The sequence below is a fragment of the Mycteria americana genome, unplaced genomic scaffold, assembly GCF_035582795.1.
Source record: "Mycteria americana isolate JAX WOST 10 ecotype Jacksonville Zoo and Gardens unplaced genomic scaffold, USCA_MyAme_1.0 Scaffold_37, whole genome shotgun sequence".
Taxonomy (NCBI): Eukaryota; Metazoa; Chordata; class Aves; order Ciconiiformes; family Ciconiidae; genus Mycteria; species Mycteria americana.
In genome coordinates this window covers 2,053,782-2,074,079 of record NW_027445624.1, presented here as the reverse complement: position 1 = coordinate 2,074,079, position 20,298 = coordinate 2,053,782, and the positions used below count along the sequence as shown (strand labels likewise).

Genomic DNA, 20,298 nt, shown 5'->3' with positions numbered 1-20,298 from the left:
CTAATGGTGCCTCTCTAAACATTGGAGGGGGACTGATTCCTGCAGCAGAAATTGTCCTGCCAGAGCATGGTTGTCTGCGAGAGGTGTAAATGTTCCCCTCTGGACACCGCAGGTCCTGTCCCATAAGACGAAGGACAGACAGACAGGGACAGGGAGGGCTTGGCTTCCCCTGTGCTGGGCAGTGGTTCAGCTGAGGCAATGTAGGCATCTCCTTCCCAGCTGGAAGAAGCACGACTCAGCTCCCTCCATGCACCCCACACAGCCACAGCAGATGGGATTCCTCTTGCTTCAGTTCAGGGGTGCACAAAAGCGTTGCCTGCAGGTGAGCCCCTGCTCTGAGCCCCTCGTCTTTATTCTGTGGGCGCTCAGTTGCTCACCCACACACACTTGGTGATGACTGAGGGGCCAGGGTTGGTCTAAGACGTGTGCAAGTGTTTGCAAGCTGTGATGGAAAATCTCTGAGAATACCCCCATCCTTCCCGAGCATCAGCTGAGGGCCAGAGGTGGAAGGGGGATTTCCTTGGCCATCCTAAATGACACCGACCTGTACGTTTAGGGCACCTGCGTGCACCTTGTCACATATATCTCTGGAGCACACAGAGCTCTTGAGCTGAGCAAATGCAGGAGTGCACCGGAAGGAGACCCGGGTCTCTCTCTATCCAGTGCATTTACTAGAGCACCAGTCACTGCAAAGCCACCCCCTTCTCTAAGACAGCGTCACCTGCTGACTTCCTCCTGCAGCTCCTCCACCCACTGCCTGAGGGCCTCCACTAAAATATCTTAACATGTCCACATCCCTGCACTGAAGACATCTTATTTATTTCAGGGCTCTCATTTTAACTACATTTTAAAAAAAGCCTCCACTGCCTGGCCAGCTGCCTGGAGTGCCTAATACAACTCCATTCTGCAGGCAAACACAGCACAGGGCCTCCAGGAAAGCTGTGCCCTGTTGGAGCTGGCGTGGGACAGACACCCCAGGGCCTCCCAAAGGGGTCTGGTGCCAGTGTGCCATCATCTGAACTCCAACACCACCCCATGGCACAGCCCCTTCTCGGCTCCTTCCAGTGTGTTTACTAGAGCACCAGTTACTGCAAAACATAGACATATCCAAATCTCTGAACTGAGGAGACCTTCTTTAATTCCGGGCTCTCTTTTAATGCCCTAAGAAAGGCGAATAGTGCTACGCGAGGTGCTTGGGATAGCCAGCACCATCTCTTGCCACAGCTGAGGTGCTGAGCTCTTGAGCCCCAATGTGCACAGCCAGGAGGAGCTGGAGCACACACAGACGGAGCTGAAGCTTCTGAGCGCTGTGACACTTTGGAATGAAATGAGATGTGGCGAGACAACTTGTTCAACTGGGCTGCAGCAGTGGAGGGATATAGGCTCTGCAGGAGAGAGTGGCAGGGAAGACGAGGACGGAGGATGGCCTCTGTGTCAAGGGGCAGCTCAGATGGATGGAGCTCCTTTATGGGATGGGCAACTGCTGAGGTTTCTCCCTGGGAATCTTGCCCATTGGCTTCATGTACTGCCAAGACTTTGTATCTGTTGCTGGTTGGTACGTAGGGGGAAACGGCTGGACGTGATATCCTGCTGCCATGGGTCACCAGAGACCATGGTGCCTCCTTCTCCAAGATGCTGTCTATTCACTGTTGACACTCCTTGCCTGGTAGTCCTTGGAGGTCAGTGCCATGGGGTTGTCTTGTCCCACTCGGTGGGTTGCGAGAGGGGTGAATCTTTTCGATTCCCCGACGGTTTGTGTACTGACAAAAGCCGATCTCTGCTCGAAAGAGCCGCGTGGTCGGTACAGTCACGACAATGACTCAGAGGAACAGGCTGGCCAGCAACTTTATTAACTGGCGAATTCCACAAACGGACAAACTGAACGAACTGGTGAGCTCAACGAACAAACAGAGGCAATTTGGCAATGGAGCGATTTTCCGGGCAACCTGTCACAATTTATCCCAAACTTGCATATATTGGAAGAGTAGAGGGAGAGAGAAGCGAGAAAAGGAAAGGAAAAGAGAGGAGGAAAGAGAAAGAAAAAGTATCACCACCCTTGGATCCCGTGATGATGATGACAGACGTGGCAATCCTCCAGTGGTGGGTGCGTGCGTGTTTCCCTGGAGGGTGTGTCTTTTATAAGCAAATCCCGACGTCCAGGTACGCCCCTTCAGGACTGACATGGTTCTTGTTCTAGAAAGATCTCCATCTTCTGGCTTGTATCAAAATTGTATCCAGGATTGTATCCAATTGTATGCAAATTTGTATCCAAAATTGTATCCAGGATTGTATCCAATCCTGGCTTGTATCAAAAATAGCGTGGCCAGCAGGACTAGGGCAGTGATGATCCCCTGTACTCGGCACTGGTGAGGCCGCACCTCGAATGCTGTGTTCAGTTTTGGGCCCCCCACTACAAGAGGGATATTGAGGTACTGGAGCGTGTCCAGAGAAGGGCAACGAAGCTGGTGAAGGGTCTGGAGCAGAAGTCCTATGAGGAGCGGCTGAGGGAGCTGGGACTGTTTAGCCTGGAGAAAAGGAGGCTGAGGGGAGACCTCATCGCTCTCTACAACTACCTGAAAGGAGGGTGTAGAGAGGTGGGGGTCGGTCTCTTCTCCCAGGTAACAAGTGATAGGACAAGAGGCAATGGCCTCAAGTTGCACCAGGGGAGGTTTAGACTGGATATTAGGAAATTTTTCTTCACCGAGAGGGTTATAAAGCATTGGAACAGGCTGCCCAGGGAAGTGGTTGAGTCGCCATCCCTGGAGGTATTTAAAGGACGTTTGGATGAGGTACTTAGAGACATGGTGTAGTGGTGGTTTTTGGCAGTGTTAGGTTTATGGTTGGACTCGATGATCTTAAAGGTCTTTTCCAGCCTATATGATTCTGTGATTCTGTGATTCTGTGATTCTGTGATTCTGCGCAGGTGCTGGGGGAGGGGGTGGTCACAAGGGGTCTCTCGGGTGGTTGCAAGCCCCTTCCTCAGATCAACTCTGTGACCTCTGGCCATACATGGTAAGGTCCGGCAGAACCCAGAACCGTGCATCCTCCGACGAGCTCTCCACATCCCGCACATCCTGCTCCCCCTCTCCCCCACCCCGTGCTCGCCGACCTGCAGGCGCCATGCAAATAGCGCCGTGCCTCGCCACAATGTTTGAGACATTAACTCTTTCAGTCTCTCACAGGGCTTCCAATATTTCTTCTTGCAATGCCTCAAATAAGATTCTGTCTATTTCTTGTTCCGCCTCTCTTATACGGCATCACCTCCTGACTGCTTCCCGCAGCTCCTCCACTCGCTGCCGGAGGGACTCCACCAGAGCACACCTTGCGCAGGTGGAGCTTGCACCCTCCTCCACCCAGGAGCGTGGGGTACAGACTTTCCTGCCCTCCACCTGGACTGCAGCTTCCCTGAGAGGAAGCCCTGTCTGAGTGGCCACCTCCACTCATCCCAGGCTAGGCTGGCTAGGGAGATGGTGCCCAGCTGCTGCAGAGCACAGCCCTCACCTGGTTTCTGCCACCATGCTTCTGATGACCTCAAAGCACTGCCTAAGAACCCTTTCTAATTCCCTGGAGACCTCAAGCTGCTGGGTAGGTTTGCACAGCTGACAGCTAGCTGGGGTGATCAGTGGGGCCGCAGCCTAAGCCTGCCTTTGAGCAGAGCAGGCAGCAGCCCCACCACTGGAAGAGTGCGCTGCCCTTCTCACGCGCCCTTCCATGCAAAGTGCTGTGCAAACTGCTGCTTGCAGCGCTCCTGCTCCCTGGCACTCCCCGGGGGCTTCTTTTATGCGGCTTCCTGGAGGAGGAATCAGCAGTGCCCGTGCCACCTGAAGACTCACGGTGTCAGTTTTGCAAGCCCACCCTCTGATCCATTTTAGATGTGCACTTTAGGATGGGAAATCCTGCCTGGTGTTGATCATATCGCTTACTTCGACCTTGCCGACAGAAGATGCTCGGCAGGACTAATGGAGACACGGACTGCTATTTTGCAAAGATAGGTCTTTAGGAAGACTAAGACTTGTCTTATGCAAAACATAGAGACACCCCAACGCTTACAGTCTGGAGCTCCAGCAGATGTGCTTCCCAGGGAATGGGATGGCAGAGGATAAGAAAGGGATGGCTTGGCAACCACCCTGGGATTTGGGAAACTAGGGAGTGCTCTCCTCTTCCCCACCACTGCTTCTCTCAGTGAGATGCTTAAGAAAACTCGACCAGCTAGGTGTAAATTCACAGTTGCGTCAAGTAACTCATGTCTACTTGCAGCCAATGGAGTCGTGCAGTTCAAATTTTGAGCTTTCATTGGAGCCCAAGGCATTTCCTCCACTCACACTATCTGCACCCCCACCTGACCCTGACTACTGTGTGAAACAAGTGTCCCGGCCCTCCAGGCAGGATGGGGAAAAGCTTGAACTTCTCCGTCATCCTGCACTATGCATCACAGTGAAGAGTCTGGCTCTGTCTGCTACGAAGATGCAGGCATTCAAAAGCCATGGGCTGCTCTGAGGTGCCCCTGAAGCTTTCCCTTCCGCAGGCTGAACAAGCTCAGCTCCTTCAGCCCCTTCTCAGAAGGCAAGTGCCCCAGCCCTAGACCATCTTGGTGGCCCTCTGTTGAACTCACTCCAGTTTCCTGATCTCTCTCCCTTTTATTGAGGGCCACAAATCTGGATGCAGTACCTACCAGTAGTCTAACGAGTCCTGAGTAGAGGACGATCAACACATGCCCAGTCTCCTGGCTATGCTCCTCTTCATATAGCCCACCACACTGCTGGCCTTCCTCAGTGCTGACTTGTCTTTTGCCTAATGGCCCTCAGGAACTCCAGCACCTTTTCTGCAGAGCTACTCCCAAGACAGGTAGTCCCCAGCCTGTACCATTGCAGGGGCTCAGTCCACCTCTGGTGCGGGACTCTGCATTTCTCCGTGCTGGTTTTCATGAGGCTCCTGTTGGCCCGTGCCTTTGAGCCTACCTAGGTCCTTCTGGATGGCAGCCTTGCCCTGGTGTGTCAACCAGTCCCACCACCTGGGTATCAGGTGTGCAGACTTCACAAGAAAGACCTCCAGGTCATTAGAAAAATGTTAAACCAGACGGGTCCCAGGACACTCCAGGACTCCCCTTGTTGCCACCAGCCTCCAGCTGCAATATTTCCCATTAACTGACTTTCCGAGAGCAACTCTCTGACCACTTTTAACCAACGTACATATTCACCAATGCAGCCCATTATGTGCTACCTTGGAGACAAGGCTCTTGTGGGGGATGGTGTTAAAAGCCTTGCTCAAGGCAAGGCAAATGACATCTACTGCTCTTCCCTGGTGCAGAAATCCAGCCCTGTCATCAGAAAAGGCAGAAGTGTAGCTTGGCTGTGATCCACCCTACACAAAGCCATGCTGGCTGTTCTCAGTCACTGTCTTCTTCCTGGCCCAGAAATGTGACCCAGGAGGACATGCTCTGTGACACACTTTTTGTGCAACATTTGCTTTTCACCAATGATCAGATGGGTCCCTTCATCTCCACCACCATTCGAGGATGATACAGAATGGCCTCCCTGTGACATGGACCTGTTCTCTCAGCACTCTTGGGCGCAGCCCCTGCAGTACCATGCTCTCTTCATAGAATCATAGAACGGTTTTAGTCGGAAGGGGCCTTTAAAGATCATGGAGTCCAACCCCCTGCCATTGCTCAGGGACATCTTTCACTAGATCACGCTGCTCAGAGCCCTGTCCACCCAGATGAAGGGGGGCTTTTTTGCTTCTCTCCCATCCCGCTGGGGAAGGGGGGAAGGGAGCAAGGGAACAAATGGGTGCGTGCTTAGTGGCTGGCCATGCTCAACCCACCAACGCCCTGAAATGTCACCAAGGGGCTTTGCGTGAGCAACTGACTCCCTCCCTCCATCTCCATTGGCTCTAGTGGGAGCTTAGTCAAGGAGCTCCCATGCAGACACCTCTTTTCTGCACACCTGGCCTGAGGGAAAGGGAATCACAGCTCCTGTGGGTTTGTGGCATGAACTGGAGGGAGATGAATCACCTGAGAGCCTGGAAGCCTGTAACCAAAGTCTGACTTCTGCATTGACTCAGTTGCATCACTGCCTTCCATGGGGAAACAAACCCCTCCCTCTCACTGCCTAGTATTTGGGGAGGAATAGGGGTTTTCAGAGGGAGAACTTGTCACCTCTTTTAGTCAACCGTTCTCTGAAAGGACAAACCACACGGCTGGACTCTGCCGCTCTCTCCCCAGATTAGAGACATGATGTAGGTGTTTACTTCAGCCTCCTTCCAAGAAGGTTCCCCAGGAGGGACCCTGCTGCTTTGTCAGCACTGGAGACCAGGGAGCTCCTCAAGGAGTCTGTGGGGCAGAGGAAGTCACACCTGCAGCTGCCCTTGTGCTCCTGGGCTGGCACAAGCTCCTGGGACTGAGAGAGCTCATGGCAACGGATGCATGGCACCTGCAGAAAGACAGCCGAGTCCAGCAGCAGCTCCTCTGCAAAGAGCAGCAGGGCTCAGGGCACTGCCTGCAGGTGACGAGACAGGATGAGCAGCTCGGAGAGAAGTAAAAGGCAGCCTGGAGTGGGAGGACGGAGGAGGGCTCATAGCTGGGGAGATCTTCCCAGTCCTTGAGACAGTAAGTCTCTGGCTGCAGGGCAGCGCAGCTGCTGTTCCCAAAGAGGTCTTCCGAAGCTGCCACATCTGACGGGCATGGGATCTGTCAGGATGGCTCTCACAGCTTCTCAGGGGTGACTGAGAAGGGGGAACTCCCCACAGCCCTGCAGAAGGTCTGGGTGAAAGGAGCAACCCCTGGCAGGGCAGGGTCATTCTTCCATCCGGAGGGTGTTATGTGGGACAGGGATGCTCGCAGCTCTAGCTAACCATTTCTAGATGGGGACTTTTCAAGGGGAAGGTAAAGTCACCAGGTACCTGAAAGCTCTTGCCTGACTTTGGGTTGCTTTGGGTTTGGGTTTTGGGTTTTTTGTAGGGTTTTTTGTGTTGTTTTTTTTTTTTTTTTTCAGTTTTTCCCCATTGTCAATAGTGAGATGGAAACAGTATTAGGGGTTTAGGTTTGGGGGTGAGACTCCTAAAATGTTACTCTGAAAGATCAAGAGGTGTGTGAGGAACCTCAGGAAGTCCCTTCAGCCTCCCCTGCCCCCCCAACCTATAGGCAGCACCAACATCTCCTTGGCAGTTGCCATCATTCTCATCAGGGCTTTTCTGAACTGCTCCTTAGCAGCTGCAAACACAGAGCTGCTCCTGAAAACCTCTCTCCCGGGAGGTTTGTGGAGGGCAGAACTGAGCACACAGAGGGTGGGATGGGGTCTGTGAGCATGGACAGGGAAAAGGCACAGGGGCAGAGAAACAGCTCTGCTCCTCTCTTGTGGGAGACGGGATCTGGACCATTCCCTTTCAGCCTGTCCGCTGCAGACACCTGCCTCTGAGCACGGCCCCCCTTGTCTCCTCTCCCACCCAACAGAGGGCTCTACCCTCCAGGCCATGGGGTCTAAGGCATGAGTCTCCTCCTCTGCAGTTAGGTCTCCAGCAGAAGAGAGGTGCATCTCTCCCGCAACGTGCTCTTTTCCTGCTGCATGACAAAGGGGCTGAGAGCAACTGGCTGGCAATGTCACCATCCGGACGTTGATACGGGGGAAGGCTTTCCTGAGAGCCCGCCTGTCTCTCGCTCTCTCCATGCCTCCTTTGGCAGGAGGAGCACGGCCACGATCCCTGTTTCTCCATCTCTCCCTGCTGCTCTGGTCCCTCTTTTCAAGATCGATGGGACAAAGGGCAGGGCGCTCAGCTGCGGTTCAGCTACTGGCCCTGAGAGTCCTTCCATGCAGGTGACTTCCTTTACGGCAGTGAGACGTCCAACCCCACTTCTAAAGTGTGGAGCTGTGGCAATGCAGCGTGTGGGGTTGGGGAATGAGCCCACTCTCTTTTAAAGAGACCCCCACCTTCAGGACACCTGACTGTCCCCCTGGCGTGTCCTGGCAGGCTGTGGGTAGTGCTGCAGAAGAGCACAGCTCTCCTGCAAGGTCCTTCTGGTAGCTGACAGTCCCTGGTTTGCTCATCTGAGGCAGGAGCCTCTTCACATCCTCCCTGCCACTCTCTCCCTATCAGGGCTGAGAACGAGACAGCTCTCTGGAGATCTGCCCTCTGAAACTGGACTCCTCTCTTCTTTGCACAGTCTAGATTCCTTTGCAGAGTGAGCTCTGAGTGCAATCGTCCTCTAGCTGAGAGAGGTGCCAGCACAGGGCAGTTGTGAGCAAGACCACTGAGCGCAGCCGCTCTCTTGAGGCTGCACTAGGTTACAGGGAGCTTTTTTGGTCTCGAGTGACTGCCCAGTGTTTACCCTGAGAGCTAAGGAAAAGCCGAGAATTTCTACCATTGCAATGAACACCAGACACAGGTATCTAAACGAGTCTGCTCTTCTAGAGTCTATACTCACCTCCTCAACCCCATTCCCTGCAAAGCAGGCAGTGAAACTGCTGAATCTTCACCGCTTGAAAAAGGCATGCATTGGAGCTTACATTTCTATGCAGGCATTTCTTGCGCTCTGTTATCCAGCCAGTGCCTGGAGAAATAGTGGATGCGGTGTATTGATGTGTGGACAGGGATAAAGCCCTCGGCAATGGGCCAGGTCACCTCTGCCTCCTGCCTTTCCTTGCCTTGAGAGACAGCTGATAGTGGTAGACTGAAATCTGTCAACGAAGGAAAAGTAGGAGGATATGAATACTGTCCTCTTGCCTCCAGGAAGCAGCTGGGCGTGCTCCTCATTTCACCTCTCATGGTGGTCAATAGGAATTTACCTGCCGGGTGACAAGACTAAGCCCTCCGCAGTCAGCTCAGGGCGTCCTGCCCCTGGAACAACAATCAGAAGGCTTTTTGCCACCTCTGTGTTAACACTGCTGCAGAGCAGGACTACCTCCTTTGGACCCATGGGCAGAGGACTCTGATCCTCACAGCTCACGCAGCCAGCACAAACTGGAGGTCCAGCTAGACACCTGACAGAATGTCCCCCAGAGAGCTAGGAAGGCAGTGGGCAGAGTTTCTGGGTCGCATGCAATGGGTTTTGCTCAAGCAGGTCTGTTTGAACTTGTCTTTTCCTCCTTGGACAGTCACGCACTCTTGGAAGGAGCAAATGTCCAACAACAGCAGCTCCATCACCCAGTTCCTCCTCCTGGCGTTTGCAGACATGCGGGAGCTGCAGCTCTTGCACTTCTGGCTCTTCCTGGGCATCTACCTGGCTGCCCTCCTGGGCAACGGCCTCATCATCACCGCCATAGCCTGTGACCACCATCTCCACACCCCCATGTACTTCTTCCTCCTCAACCTCTCCCTCCTCGACTTGGGCTCCATCTCCACCACTGTCCCCAAATCCATGGCCAATTCCCTCTGGGACACCAGGACCATTTCCTATGGAGGATGTGCTGCCCAGGTCTTTTGGTTTCTCTTCTTTGTTTCTTCAGAGTATTATCTTCTGACCGTCATGGCCTATGACCGCTATGTCGCCATCTGCAAACCCCTGCACTATGTGACCGTCATGGACAGCCGAGCTTGCATCAAAATGGCAGCAGCTGCCTGGGGCAGTGGTTTCCTCAATGCGGTGCTGCACGTTGGAAACACATTTTCCATTCCATTCTGCCAAGGCAATGCTGTGGAGCAGTTCTTCTGTGAAATCCCCCAGCTCCTCAAGCTCTCCTGCTCGCACTCCTACGTCAGGAAAGCTGGGTTTACTGTGGTCAGTCTTTGCGTAGCTTGTGGGTGTTTTCTGTTCCTTCTCCTGTCCTATGTGCGGATATTCACGGTTGTGCTGAGGATCCCCTCTGAGCAGGGACGGCACAAGGCCTTTTCCACGTGCCTCCCTCACGTGGCCGTGGTCTCCCTGTTTGCCAGCTCTGCCATGTTTGCCTACCTGAAGTCCCACTCAAGCTCATCCCCAGCTCTGAATCTTGTGGTGGCCGTTCTGTATGCAGTGGTGCCTCCAGCAGTGAACCCCCTCATCTACAGCATGAGGACTCAGGAGCTCAAAGAGGCACTAAAGAGACTGATCCGCTGTCTGCTGTTGCAGCAGGAATAAGCTGCCCTTCTCTTTCCACAGGCGATTCCAAGTTTGTCTCAGGCCAGGCTTGATTGTTTGGTTCTTTTCTTCTCTGCTTGAACATTGCCTTTAGAAACTACTTTTTGGAGTCACCGTGCTTCTCCAGAGGCAAGAACCTGAGCCTGAGGCTTGGGGAGGGAAGGAGCAAGGTTGACCATCGTCTCAGTCCTCAAGGCACTGCTTCTCCTGCCTGTCCCATCCTCCTTAGGAGGCACAGTGGATCAATATCAATTGCAGAATGCTGCTATCAGCTCTCCTCTAAAGTGAAAAGTAATAAAATGTAGCCATGAAAATAAAAAATCATGTTTTGTAAAGTGCTCTTTGAAGCCTTCCTCTTAAGCAAAACGTGCCTACAAGGCCCCTTGATGGAGAAACCTGCCAAACCCTCTCCAGGATCTCAAGAAGCTGGGGTGCCTCTCTAAAGTGCCTGTAGAGGAATGCACACAGGATGGGGAATCAACACGATGAGTTAGAGGTCTGTGGGCAGTTGCAGGGCTACCATCTTACTGGCATCATGGGGACATGGTGGGATGGCTCCCACGACTGGAGTGTTGCACAGAGGGATACAGCTCTTTTGGAAGGCCTGTATGGGAAGACGAGGAGGGGGAGTTGCATTTTATGTGAGAGCAGCTGAAGTGGCTGGACATCGGCCTGGGGATGGGTGAGGAGCCAACTGAGAGCTTATGGTTTAGGATTCAAGGGAGGACTAGCTATCTCCAGAGAGCCTTTCCAACCCCAACTATTTTGTGATTCTGTGATGGTGGAATGCCTGGCAGTGTTTCTGAGAACTTTTCTGGCCTTTCCCCACACTGGTTGCACTCCCGGTGCCCGTGGAGCAGAGGCCTCCTTTTGAGGATGACCTCATTCGCCATGTCACTCTGAGGAAAAGGTGCACCAGGGGTTACAAATGCCAGCAATGCCTCAACACACAGCAGTATCCCCTACCCTGACTGCTGTGTCCAGCTCCTTCCTCCTTGAGGATTTGAGTTGGAAGGGACCTCTGGAGGTCTCCAGTACCATGATATGCTCTGAGCATGGAGAACTTTAGAGTTACATCTGATTGGTCAATGCTTTCTCCAGGTGAGTTTTGAAAATCTTGGGGCCCCTGAACCAGTGCTGATCCACTCTCATGATCATACAAATATATCTCTGTAACTTTGTCTTTCCTTAACCTCCTGTGAAATTTCCCTTCCTGCTTCTTGTCCTTGCAATCTCTTGTCCCTTCCTTTCCGTCATGATCCCCAACCAGATCCTCAGCCCTACTCAGACCGAGGACTGTCACAACCTGCTCTCCAAGCACAGCCCCTCTGGGATCCTCAGGGCCATGCAGGCACACCACGGTGGCCAGCTCCAAGCAGAGGCATAGACTGCAGAGGGATTGTGGTAGTGGTTGTGAGCTGGCACCAGGGCGGAGACAGGGGTGTGGAATAATTGACTGGACTTAGAACGCTGTCAAATTACTTTAGCGCTGCCACCTTAATCAACTTTGCGAAGCTGTTTCAGTGGAAGCCCTGAGAGGGCTCTGACAGGCAATCGTTGACTCTGATGGGTGGCTACATGTACCGTCCTTAGAAAATAAACCGTTGACCAAGTCTGAGACTAAGACTGGACTTAGCTGCACCTCGACTCCTCTCTGAGAAGGAGTTTAGAAAGCAAGGGGGTCCTGTCTGAACCTCCTGACTCAACGGGAGGGTTCCCCCCCTCCAGCCACTCCTCAGACTCCTACGCAACAGTGACTTTGAACACAAGAAGGGGCCATGGCAGGGGGTCAGCAGAGAAGAGCTCCAGCAGTGTTAAAGGAGAAGCCGCTGCCCGAGCATTCACACACCATTCAGGGAGTCGCACACACACCGCCCGAGACTTTAACTGCTAGGACCAAAGTCCCTTCGCAGCAGCAGCTCCACTGAGCTGATGGGTGCCCCTTTTCAACTCCTCGCTCACATACACTCGCTCTCGGGTGCTTTCTCTCCCCTCTGGCTCGACCCTAGGTTTCCCGAAGCAGAGCCTCCGAGACGACGCGCGCCAGGTGAATTTATTGGTACAGCAGTGAAAACAGCTCGAGCTGGGTGCCTCCGGAGAGGGAGCCAGAACAAAGAAATCCCTGGGTAATTATACCCTGTAAGGTATATCTGAGGTATATCTAAGGTATCTAAATTCCCCTCCCCTCAGGAGACTCTTCGGACCAATAGTAGTATTTGGGTCTGGGGTCTTCCCGTTCTTCATTGGGCCCTTTCATTGTCTCTTGGCGGGCCGATTCTTCTCTTCTCTCTAAGATCGCAGCTTCTGCTAAGGTTGAAGCCTCCTCATCTTTCTGGTTTGCATGGGTTTTGGGGGCCAAGTCAAAGTTCAGTGCACGGTCGGTGGATCTGGGTGAAAGTTCTTGTGGCCTAAGACTTCAGCAAGCCTTGCTACTAATGCTGAAGTGACTACTACAACAAGCAGCTCCCCTTCGCACCCAGTGGTGCTCCTGAGCGAGGATGGTCACAGAGGAGGGGAGGCACTGGGAGCTGTGGTACCGGGAACCGACACTCGCCGCTGTGTCTTGGGGCTCCTGGCAGGCGGTGCTGGTGGCTGCAGCCCCCAAGCCACCCCCAACCCTGTGAGCAGCAGTGAGTCCTCTCCCAACCATTGGGAGCAGCTCTGGCTTCAGAAGGTCTGCTGGCAGAGCTGGGGTTGTGGTGCCCACCCTATGCTTCCAACTCATGGTGCCTCTTGGGATCCCAGAGTCATTGCGGTGACTGGGGTGACAGCCCTGCCTGGCTGGCGTTTGAAGGTAATTTGGGGATGTCCTGGCAGTGTGGCTCATGTTCACATGCTAATCCCTGCACCAGCACAGCCTTGCTGCCCCACATGTGGCCCCCCCCAGCCCAACCCTGCAGGCACCACATGGTGCAGGATGCATTCAGGGCTGGGGAAACATCCCCCTGCCGTGGTCTGCACAAGGGACGAAAAATACAAAGGGCCAGGATGGGGGGTGACTTTTGGGGGTTAGAGCCAGCACACAAGGTGGGGGAGGCTGTCCCAAGGACATGTGCTAGGCACACGGACTGACTAAGGGACAGCAGCAAATTCACAGGTCTGCTGGGTCATGCTTCCACAGTGTAAGCCCTGACACAGTGCCAGCCTCCATCTCAACGTCACTCTTCGTGAGGGACGATGGCACAAAGGGATGGGGAGTGGGAAACGCCACGTCCCAGGCCTGGTGGAGCAAGAACTCCTGGCTCTGCACTGTAAGCATGCTTCAGGGTATCCATGGTCTAGAAACAGTTTTGAATTAGCTGAACATGGGCATTTTCTCTGGCGCAAACTCTAGCCCACATCAGATCCCATCTCACCTCTCCACGATCGTTATGGTCCTTCCTGGCCCTCTCCTTGTGCTCCCTGCTGGCCCTCGGGAGCTGGGTGGGGATCACAGCTGCTAAGCCCCCTGCCTGAGGGTCTGTGGAGGTGGAAGGTGCTTGAAGGGACTATGGTGCATTTCCAAGGAGAGGAAACGTTCAGTCGTGACTGGGGGTGACATGAATGCCTCTCCTGCCTCCCTTCCATGCGCCTGCTGGCGCCCCATTTCCTCCTCTGGGACAGCAGAGTCCTTGTTTCCCTGTAGACGCCTGGGTTTAGCACTTTTCCTTTGAGGGACTCCGCCTTGCCCAATCTCTCTCTTTATGGTGCTCCAGTCACTGCCCGCCACAGGCCCGTGCCATCCATGGAGATGCCTGGGGTTTCCAGGCAGCTCCAGACTGCCCTCCTTAAGGACATCATCTGTGTGTCACATGTGGAACAGCCCTGGGTATGTACCTCAGCGACTCGGTGACTGCTCACCGTCTCCACTTTCACTAGACACCAACGGGTAAGGCCTAAATGCAACACTCAGTCTCTGACAGGCACCAACAGGACAAGGAGCTCTTTGATCCTGAATCCATGGACCAACAGGCTCCTTTGGGGAGCATTTGCTCGTGCCTGTTCTCGTCACCAGCTTTGGATGAAGAGCCCAGTCTTCAGGCAGTGCACGGAGGAGACGCCATTTTATTACAAAGATGCTGTGGGAGACAGAGCTGTGATGCAGCGTTCGAAAGATTTTTCCTGACAGTCAGGAGACACAGAGAAGGTTCATTCATCCTTAGCAGTGAAGTGAATCCCAATATTTATGTTATACAGATAATGATAATGACAAGGACTAATGAACAAAGCAGGCACCTGCAATGGGATACCATAGGAGTCATTTGTGCAGAGAGAAGGGAAGTCCACAAGTACTGAAAAATGGCCACTAAATCACTTTCCTCAGGGATCCTTGAGCTCCTTGGTCCCCGTGCTGTAGATGAGGGCGTTCACTGTGGGAGGCACCACCGAGTACAGAACTGCTACCACCAGATTCAGGGATGGGGAGGAGATGGAGGGAGGCTTCAGGTAGGCAAACATGGGAGAGCTGGCAAACAGGGAGACCACGGTCAGGTGAGGGAGCCACGTGGAAAAGGCTTTGTGCCGTCCCTGCTCACAGGGCAACCTCAGCGCAGCCATGAAGATCTCCACACAGGACAGCACAACGAAAATACAACACCCGAGTGCTCCAATAGCACTAAATATAAGAACCCCAAATTCCCTGAGTAAGGAGCGTGAGCAGGAGAGCTTGAGGATCTGAGGGATGTCACAAAAGAACTGGTCCACAGCATTGCCTTGGCAGAGCGGTAGTGAAAATGTATTGGTAGTGTGCAGCATGGCATAGGGGAAATCACTGTCCCAGGCAGCTGCTGCCGCTTTGCTGCGAGCTCGGCTGTCCGGGAGGGTCCCACAGCGCAGGGGTTTGGAGATGGCATGTAGCGGTCATAGGCCATGATGGTGAGAAGAGAAAACTCTGCTGACATCAAGAAGGCAAACAGAAACACTTGGGCAGTGCATCCTGCATAGGAAATGTCCCTGGTGTCCCAGAGGGAATTGGCCATGGATACGGGAACAGTGGTGGACACGGAGCCCAGACCGAGGAAGGAGAGGTTAAAGTGGAAGAAGTACATGGGGGTGTGGAGGCAGCGGTCACAGGCTACGGCGGTGATGCTGAGGCCGTTGCCCAGGAGGGCAGCCAGGTAGATGCCCGGGAAGAGCCAGAAGTGCACGAGCTGCAGCTCCTGCAGGTCTGCTAACGCCAGGAGGAGGAACCGGGTGATGGAGCTGCTGTTGGACATTTGCTGTTGGACTTTTGCTGCCTGAAGGCATTGGGGCCTGTGTAAGAGGGAAGACAGGGAGAAGTTTTGAGAGACTTTTCAAGGAAAACCCCTAAAATCTTCTGCGGTCTCAGTGCCTTCTCCAGCACAGAGAAATAAATTCCCATCTCCCGCTGCCCAGGCAGACAACCAAGATGAGAAACCTCAAAGCACAAACACCTTCCCATTCAAGTCAATGCTGCCTTGGTGTACTTCTTCAAAAGGACCCTCAGAAAGATGCTGGGGGTGATGTGGAGCTGTGAGCAGCCCTGACACACGCAGCACCCTCACGACAGCAGAAGGACCCTGCCCTGCCGGGGGTCACTCCTTTAACCAACAGCTTCTCCCCACAGCACTGTGGGGAGCTCGCTGGGCAGGCTGAGTGCTGACCCTGGCAGGCAGCAGAGTCCCTGCCTGGCACACAGCCTCCTGGGGTGCAGGGACCCTGCTCTGAAGGACAGCCCTGGGCTGGAGCGTGTCCTTCTCCACATGAAAGAAACCCGGAGAGCCATCCTGCCAGATCCTGCCTGCTCTGGGATGTGCCAGCTCTAGGAGACCCCTCCAGAGTACTCAAGTGCATTGCCCTGCAGCCAGAGACTTACTGTGTTAAGGGCCGTGAAGATTTCTCTTCCAGGGAGCTCTCAGCATCCTCCCACTCCACACTGCCTTTAACCTCTCTCTTGCTTCTCTCCTCTGCCCTCGCTGCCTCACGATATGGAGAGGGAAGGTGATAACAATGTCCACAGTGTGGATGGACCAAAGGCTGCCCATCCGCAAAGACTGTCTCTGCAGCACCCTGTCCTTCCTGCAGTTTGTCTTGCAAGCCCCACAGCCCTGCAGAGTTTCTGCAGTGTCACCAAACATTTCTCTGGACAAGATGTCATTGCGCAGCCTCGTTTCTCTGGCCTTGGAGACTGCGGGGCAGTCTGTGGGCACCTCATTTCCTTGTTACATTAACATCTGCCAAGCACTCCAGCATGTGAAGCAGAGTGGGGGCCCTGGGGCCCTGGTACCATGTTTACCTGTAACGAGTCTGTGCTCAGCCCCGGTGCCTCAGCTCAGATGCTGCAGCGCAAACGTGCACAGGCGGGAGGAGCTGGGGAACAGACAGGAGGAGCTGGAGCCTCCCAGCACTGTGATGGTTTTGGATGAAATTAGATGTGGTGGGACAGCTTGCTCACTTGGGGTGCTGCAGTAGAGGGATAGAGGCTCTGCAGAAGAGAGTGGCCGGGAAGGTGAGGATGGGGGATGTCCCCAGTGTGAAGGGGCAGCTCAGATGTCTGGAGGTCTTGCAGGATGCTTAGCTTCTGTCACTGAGGATTAGAGAGGCCAGTAAGGGTGACATCGTGTTGGCAGTTATGAACCATGCAGTGAGGGTGAGGAAGCAGGAGAAGTCTTCTGGCAGCAGCCCAAGGAAGTCTGCAGGGCAATGAGCCAGTTCCTGTGGGGGACTGTAATTGCCCTGGCATTCACGGACCAGGCAAAACAAGGTGCAAACAGTCTGCAGCACCGCGGGACACCTTCTTCATACAGCTGCCCAGTGGGCCAACAAAGGCCCTGGGTGCTCACCTGGATCCGGTACTGGCAACCAAGGACGAGCTGCTCAGGGATGTGATAATCACGATAAACAACTCCTCACACACACACAGAGACTGGAAATGGGAATGAAAGAAATGATGTAGGGACAATACTGTCTGAGAGGTGTTGCCATTAGATGATAACAGCTAGAAAGGAGAGAAAAAGTATTGTTCTAACAACTTCATGGCAGACTATAATACTGAGAAATTATAAGTGTCTTGTCAAGGAAGAATGAAGGAAAGGAGTAACATGAAAGAAATAGAGTTTAGCATCATGAAGAAGAGGAAGACCTTATTTTAGAGCATGTTAGTGCTGCTGTTGTTAGTGAGAGTAGAAATAAGGCAAATCCCAGGGTGGGTTGTCCCCAGCTGGCAGCTCAGCCCCCACGCAGCTGCTGGCTCAGCCCCCCTGAGCTGGAGGGGGGAGAGCATTGGAAGGGCAAAGAGAGAAAGAGTCCTGGGTGAAGAGAAAGGCAGTTTAATAAGTGATGCAAAGGTGCGTGCACAAGCAAAAGGGAGTAAGGAATTGCTATCAGTTTGTTTTGAATGCTCTGCCTTTGGAGAGGGGAGTGAATGGGCTCCTCTTTTGCTGGAGCCATAGAAGGGTTTGGGTTGTAAGGGAGCTGCAAGGTCCTGTAGTTGCAAGCCCCCTGTCACGGGCAGGGAAAGGGGAAGGCGTCCCTGGGTGGGCTCGAACCACCAGCCTTTCGGTTAACAGCCGAACGCGCTAACCAATTGCGCCACAGAGACTCCCAAAGTGAGCTATGGAGTGCTTCCCATCGGCAGGCAGATGCTTGGCCATTTCTGGGGAAGCAGAGCTTCGTCACCCACAGTGGGGACTTGGGAAGAGAAACACCAGAACCCGGAGTGTCCACCCTTCATCCTTCTTTCCCTGAGCACCGGACCTCCCCTCCATGGCATTTCTGGTAGCAGTCCTCTCTCATTCCCTGCCCTCTGCACACCATCCATCTGCAATACAAAGCTGGCCACCAAAGCAACTCCTCCTGCAGCCTTGCACAAGCGCTTACACCTCAAAGAGCACAGACGTGCCTCGGCGAGGTCCTCCCCTCACCAAGATGCACTTCCTCAACTGGTGTTTTTACGATGCACGAATGGTGACTGCAGAAACGTGGTCATCCCCTGAGGATGAGAGGGAAAGCCTTGAGAGCTTCTTAGCTTCTCGGGTAGTGATCAGGCAGTGATTGGCAGTGCGTACGGATGTGAGAGAGGGTGTAGGGAACTCGTCAAGAAGCAAGGCGATGGTTGAGGGCTGTAGCAAATCCTTCCAACCTTGTGTGAGCCCAGCAATAGAAAGCCACTGATGTCTGTGGGTGGAGGAGGAATAGGTCTGCCCTGGGAATGTGACTGAAGGCCCCTGCACAAAGGAGAGGTTCCCATCCTGTGTGCATGCCTAAGCCTGGGAGATGGGGAATGCCCTCTGCTGTGGGGTGGCTAGACAGTGCTCAACATGCCCCATGAGCTGACCTTCCTCTCTTCCTCTCCTTCACTCCCCACCCTTGGATGCACCTCAGGAAGCTTTCCAGTTCTGTAGAGGCCGGTTCATTCTTGCAGTACCTGCAGTTCAGGAACTTGGCACCAGAGGGCTCATTAACATGCAAAATGCCATGCCAAGCCAAGTCTCCCTGCATAATTCTCCCTAATGCTTCAAGTCTCGTGGGGCTGAGTTGAGAGACTCCAGGAGTGCAGCCAAACTGAGAAGATTTCAGGAATAAATATCAATACAACAGGATGTCTTCTTTCACCAGTTTTCTTCACTTTTCTGCTTACACAACAAGTGATATCAGCCTTCCCCAATTCCTATTCATCTCCTGATGCGTCTCCTGATGAAGTCTGAACATGTAGGAAAAGTAAGATCTTTTCTGTACAACACTGTGTGGGCAAACTCTGTCCCCCCACCTCCCACACACCCTGCCATTTCTATCATCAGCCACCTGGGACTTGCATCATGCTCTCTCAAATCCAAGCTTCTCCCACCATAGCCTGCAGCTGAAGGTGCATTTGCACCAGTTCCCACCTGCTGTAGTTGGAGAACCAGCTGCGCAGTCACAGAAGCATGGTTCTTACCTGCCAAAAAAAAAAAAAAGAACAGAAAAGAAAAGAAAGGAATAGTTTAATAAAAAATAAAAGACATTCCTCAGCTGCCTATGAACTCCAAGTTGCCTCCACTGAAGTCCACTTTCCACAGTGGGTAACCTTAGTGGAAAACCTTCAGCGAGATACGTAGGAAGGGACAGGTAGGAACATAATTCAGGATTTGGCTGAAGGCAGCATCAGGCAGACTGCAGAAAGTTGAGAAGGGGCCCTTGAAGGAGTACATGCAGAAAGATGTGACAGGGTAGTGAGAGTCAATGCAGAGGAAGATCAATATTTCTTCTCCAGAACGTAGTATGCGGGCTGGAAATTTCCATGTTGGCACCACGGCATCATGTCACCCACATTAACTGTGGTGATTTCCGTGTATGGGGCTTTATTTATGAGAGACCCCAGGCATGGGTCAGTGACTTGAGGCACCACAGCTGTGAGCTGCAACTGCCTTGGGCAGAACTTGTCCTGAGACCAAAGCTCTCCCTCCCTGCTTGGTAATGGCACTAACCAGCCATGTGTCAGACAAACGTGGGCACCAAACGAGCTCCACCCACCCGAGCCTTGCACAAGACTGGGATTCAAGGAGGACAGATGTGCCTGAGGGAGGCCTTCCCCTCACCTAGAAGCCTTTCCCAAATTGGTGCTTTGGGATCCATGCATGCTGAATGGAGAGACATGGCCATTTCTGGAAGGGGGGATGGAAAGCCCTGCTGGGAAGCCTGGCCGCTGCCTGGTGCAGGTCCAGGGAATCACCCTCCAAGGATGCACATGTTGCTCAGGAAGCTGATGAAGCTGAAGACAATGTCTCTCTATTCCTCCCAGGCTGCCTGTCCCTGCTTCCACCCTCTGTATGCTTCCTTTTACTGTTTGAGTTTTGCCAGGGAGTCCTTGCTCATCCCTGCAGGCATTTTTGCCTGATTTCCTGTACGTAAAAGTACGTAGCTGCCATGAATTAGCTTTGGCATTGTAGGGATGTCCATGAGACAAGTGCCGTCACAGTCAATGGAGTTCTAGAAAGTACAGCTGCTGGAGAACATAAGGAGAGAGATGGAGCTCTCCCTATGGCACATGACTGCATTTGCTCAGCTGAATACTTCAAGAGGCTGCCATGAACATAATGAAGAGGAACAGATTCCATTACCAGTTAAATAGGCCATCTGCTGTCCCTTCAGATAGAATCACAGAATCATAGAACAGCCCAGGTTGGAAGGGACCGCAAAAGATCATCTGGTCCATCCTTTCATGGACCCTAGGTGCGATTAGCTAGCACCCTGTCCAATCACATCTGGAAACCTTCCAGTGACGGCGACTCAACCACGTCCCAGAGGAGGTTGTCCCACTGAATGATTGT

At 53.3% G+C, this 20,298-nt stretch overlaps 1 protein-coding gene and 1 non-coding gene across 2 annotated transcripts; one reads left to right on the top strand and one right to left on the bottom strand.

Moving 5' to 3' along the window:
- Positions 1-9,112: 9,112 nt before the first annotated feature.
- Positions 9,113-10,051, top strand: LOC142403511 (olfactory receptor 14C36-like). The gene has a single exon (XM_075489769.1). It carries the CDS (start codon positions 9,113-9,115, stop codon positions 10,049-10,051), a length of 939 nt encoding a protein of 312 aa, XP_075345884.1.
- A 7,466-nt stretch (positions 10,052-17,517) lies between these two features.
- On the bottom strand, positions 17,518-17,591 carry TRNAN-GUU (transfer RNA asparagine (anticodon GUU)). Its single transcript has one exon. It is a non-coding gene; the product is annotated as a tRNA-Asn (tRNA).
- Positions 17,592-20,298: the final 2,707 nt, after the last annotated feature.